The sequence below is a fragment of the Vespula pensylvanica genome, chromosome 4 (assembly GCF_014466175.1).
Source record: "Vespula pensylvanica isolate Volc-1 chromosome 4, ASM1446617v1, whole genome shotgun sequence".
NCBI lineage: Eukaryota > Metazoa > Arthropoda > Insecta > Hymenoptera > Vespidae > Vespula > Vespula pensylvanica.
The window spans coordinates 8105512-8110511 of record NC_057688.1 but is presented as its reverse complement, the minus strand read 5'-3'; the positions used below and the strand labels follow the sequence as shown (position 1 = coordinate 8110511).

Below are 5000 nucleotides of genomic sequence, written 5' to 3'. Positions count from 1 at the left end.
AGAAGAAGAGAACGAAGAAGTGTGTTTGTTTGTTTGTTTTTGGTGCAGCGAAAAAAGTGCCGAAAGTGTGGATACCTTGAACTCGGAGTCGCGTACGGCGCTGCCACTGGCGGCTCTGCTGCTGCCATCATCGTCATCGTCATCATCATCGGCCCCGCTGCCACCGGCGCTACCACCAAGAAGAAGGCAGCAGCAGCAGCAGCAGCAGCAGCAGCAAGTCCCTTGCCGCCCCCCGCCCGTCATCATCCGTTCATCCATCACCGGTGTGCTGTGCGGGCCGACGACGACTACGACGAAGACTACGACGAAAACTACGACAACGACGGCGGCGCCGACGACTACGACGACGACTACGACGACTTCGACGACTACGACGACGACGACGACGACGACGACGACGACTGCGACGACGACTGCGACGACGACTGCAACGACGACTGCAACGACGAGTACGATTCCGACTGCGACTACGACTTCGACAGTGACGATTGCGACAACGACGACGACAAACGCGAGCAAGACGACGTTGCCCGCGGCCCACCAAGGCGAGCCGTCCCTCGTACCGCCTCACTATCCTGCGCCTCCACGGCCCCCGACTAGAAACGGTGAGTAGTTGTTAACTATCTAACGTTCTACACCTTTTCGTATATCACATACGTATATCTCCTCTTTCACCTTCCGATCGGCGGGCGTTTCACGATCCGACGGCCTTGCGTTCCACGGAGAGAGACACAACGCTTCTTCTCCTTTTCTCTTTAATTTTTCCTTTTCTTTTTCTTTTCCTTCTCTCTTTCTCCGTCTCTTTTCTTTTTCCTACTCTTCCCTGCATTCATTCTCTTTCCTTCGCTCCTCTCCGTTTCCTTCTTTTTTAACTCCGAAATCTCTAAGCCGTATAACACATAAAACGTATATCGCCCAGGGAAATGTTTACGTCTGCTCCCTCTATACCTCCTCCGCTCTTATTATCGCTCGGAGTGTTCTCTCTACGGCTTTTATCGCTCGCGCATCTGATTCGTCCTCACGGTCGTTGCCGTTTATTATAGTTCGCCGTTCTATATCCGTGTATGTGTGTGTGTGTCTATATATATATATATATATATATATATATATATATCTGAGAGAGAGGGAGAGAGAAAAAGAGAGAATCTTCACGATTATTCGATAAACGTCACGTCGTATTTCTCGTTACGACTGAACTCAAAAGAGTAGAAAATATTGTTCGTGTAGATTTGAAAATGGCGCTCTTCCAATATCTCTCTGTCTATATATATATATATATATATATATATATATATATATATATTCACACACATACACACATATACATATATATATGTTTATCTATCTATCTGTCTATCTATCTTCATTCACCAAACGCAGAGATTAATAATATAGAGACGCGTACGCGGATTACGTATCCCTGGAACGCGTAATTCATGTGTACGTTGTAACAACAACGTCAGGAGGATCGGGTTCCGGTAATCAAGATTCTACGAGCGCGCACTCTATCTGCTCCGTTTAGCATATTATTCTGCGACGTAAGAAAATCGCGTGACTCCTTCGTGAATCTCGGAAGCAAGGAACGTTCGTCTCTCTCTCTCTCTCTCTCTCTCTCTCTCTCTCTCTCTCTCTCTCTCTCTCTCTTTCTCTGTCTCCGGAAGCCTACGCACCTACTACGCGCCCACATTAAATCCGCGCTCGACGACTATTCATGTAAACATATACATAGAAGTGTAACGTGAAACGTTTCCACTGCCGAGAGCAAACGCGGCAGAGGAATACGTACGTACATATATCTATACACATACATACATACGTACCTACATACGTACATACACACATACATATATACATACATATATATATATATATCCTCGATATATATCCTTCTTCTCTACCTTTCTCGCGTTCAACATTCTTTCGAGGTTGTTCATCGAAGGTGTGTGCGCGAACGCGAGCGAGCGAGCGAGCGCGCACCTACTCTCTCGCTTTTGAATGGCACAACACGAAGAGCGGTTCTCTCTCTCTCTCTCTCTCTCTCTCTCTCCTCTCTCTCTCTCCTTCTAACGCACACTCCATTCTGTTGTTTTTCACTCGGCGCCGATTTCAAATGGCGAGGTCACACGACTTTGTGCCAACTCTTCTATCGGCGCGCGGTCAGGCGCCTGTGACCGGTTGTATGTTGTGTGTAGATTGAGTCACACCGCATTACGCTCTTTCGTAGAAGAAGAGAGAAAACAAGAGAGGAAACAAGAGAGAAAGATAGAGAGAATAGAGAGAGAACAAGAGAGAAAGAGAGAGAATTTACTCGATGCCGGAGCGTGCCGACGCAACGGTGAATGAAATGCGCGTGAGCGCCAGCGCGCAAAACCCGCCCGTCCGACCCCTCCCTCCCACCCTCCCTCCCTCCATCCTCCACCCGTCCCTTCCGTAGAAAGTTTTGCGAGAAAGTCACCAACACACTACCTTTCCATTCGTGAAACGCGTACGCACGCGCTCTCCTCGTCTTTACTTCCCTCCTTCCCTTCCTCCTCTGGCCTCTTCACCCTCCTCTTCCTCCTCCACCATCACCACCACCTCCTCCTCCTCCTCCCCTTCTCCTCTTCTTGCCCTTCATTCACTCTCGCTTTCGGTCATGCGCCGCGTTCTCCTCTTACCCCACCTCGTCTACGTTCAACCACCCCCTCTCCTCCCCCTCATCCCGCCACCCCACTCCTCCATTCCGCTTTGCACTCCTCTTCATTAACAAAAATATATCCAATTTCTTTTACGTAAACTCCTACGTTGGCTCTGTTAAGTTAGTTAGTTAGTTTGTTAGCTTGTTAGCTTATTAGTTACCTGGCTACTTCGCGATGACTTGTAAATGAATATTTCGTTGTTATTATTATTTATATATGTTTTATATATGCTTTTTTTTTTTTATTTTTATCATCGCTCGGACGAAGAAAACTCGATTTCCTACGTTTCCCGTCTCTTTTTTTTCTTCTCTTTTTTTCCTTTTCCCGCCCTGTTCACGTGGCCGAACCACGTGATTCTTTTTCTCCCTCTCCCTCCTACCCTTTCACTCTGTCTCTCTCTCTCTCTCTCTCTCTTTTTCTTTGTTTCTTTGTTTTTTCTTTCCTTCTTTTTCTTTTATATTGTATGTATGTATGTGTGCGCGTGTACATATAAATGCGTATCACATAATTTATCTATCTTCGAATAGATATCACACGACGAGTTTTATTCTCCTCCACCCCCTCCTTCTTTTGTGATTCACGGCTGTTAATGCCATTTGTTTTACCTTGCCGTGTCGGACTTTCGTCGGACATGCAATGTATGTATGCAAGCATATACGTATATGTGTATGTATCTAAGGACGCAAGTGTGTGTTGGTGAAAGGCACGATCCCCGCCTTTTAGTACGGCGACCGAGCCAAGGTGGATATCGCGTTTTGCGAGCGTACTGTTCGTCGTAGCTGCAAATACGCTGAATAGACACACATACGTGTATATATGATGTATGCTCATACATATATATATATATATACACCTAATATATATATTATGTACATATATATATGTATATGTATACATGTGTGTATGTATACGCGTGATACCGCAAACGTCGGCTTGGTATGAATGAGACCACGATTTCCGTGCATGACGATAGTATTATATACTACTTACATGTACTTATATGTGCGTTCGTACATATGTGTTTGCGTTTATTGGCAGTCGCAAAGAACACCTGAGATCATTCGAAGAACAAAAAGAAATATAACGTTCGACGTTGTCTATCGCAAAAGAGTAGTTTGTTTAATGACTTTGACTTCTTCAATGGCCCGATACTACGAGCGTGTAACGATTAGATAGAGATTAGCTTGTGATTATTTTCTCTGCTAAGCGTGAATCGTACGAGCTCTGCTTATTCACTACGTAGTATGTACCTCGTATATATATATATATATATATATATGTATGTATATATATATATACATATATATATGTATATATGTACGTACATGTATATACACATATATAAGAATCTTTTTTGGCGATCCCTGATACGCTCCGATAAACATCAATGGATACGGATCTGGATTATTAATGAGAGTAATTAAATTTTCTTTGACCTTACTAGAGGATGTTCATTTATACAAATCACTCCCTTCTATTCATGATTCACGATTCGTGAATTATTTATTCGATAGGAATGTACATACATGCGTACGCACGTACACACACGTACACACTTTATGTTTGAAACATTTTTCAAGAAAGTAGAAATGATTTTTCTCCGTTCTATACGCGAAACGACTTTCTTAGATCGACCTTATTTGGATCTAATTTTATACTAGAACGGTGTCTCTATGTTACTTTTCGATAACGAGTTCGAGAACGATTGATCGATCGATATCGTTTTACCCAATATATATATATATATATATATATATATATATATATATATATACATATACACATCACATACACACACACACACATATACCGTATGTATAGAACTCGTGACACGTTCTGCTAGAAAAGAGGCCGCCATTGGTAGTTTTCGCAACAGAAAGAGATCGTCTAGCACCTCTATCCACAATCCACGATCGAACTGTATCAGATCGAAGAGTCGTACTCGAATTTCGGTACACAGCCGTGTTTCTCTTGAATAACGCAAGAATACCGCAGCACGCTATCTCCGTGTTTGCCAACCCCGTTATCTCTCGTTCCTTCATCGTTCTTTTCCCTTGCCTCTTCACCATCTCTCTCTCTCTCTCTCTCTCTCACTCACTCACTCAACTGCTCGTTGACTCTCCTCTCTTCTCTCTCTTTCTCTCTCTCTCTCTTTTGATTCTGTCTCTCTTTCTCACTGTCAGTGACTCCGGTTGTACCTTCTGTTGCTTTTGCACGAGCTGCCAGCGCAATCTACAATCATCCTTATGTGTTCTCGCGATACATCCGGTCGACTCTCTCTCTCTCTCTCTCTCTCTCTCTCTCTCTCTCTCTCTCTCTCTC

At 44.0% G+C, this 5000-nt stretch overlaps 1 protein-coding gene across 1 annotated transcript in view; it reads left to right on the top strand.

Moving 5' to 3' along the window:
* The window catches only part of LOC122628604 (mucin-5AC-like), a 22871-nt gene that overhangs the window by 146 nt on the left and 17725 nt on the right, over window positions 1–5000 (top strand). The window contains exon 2 of the mRNA XM_043811043.1: window positions 1–605. This exon is cut by the window's left edge and continues 47 nt beyond it. Within this exon, the coding sequence (XP_043666978.1) occupies window positions 1–605 (605 nt within the window). The remainder of the gene's footprint in view (window positions 606–5000) is intronic.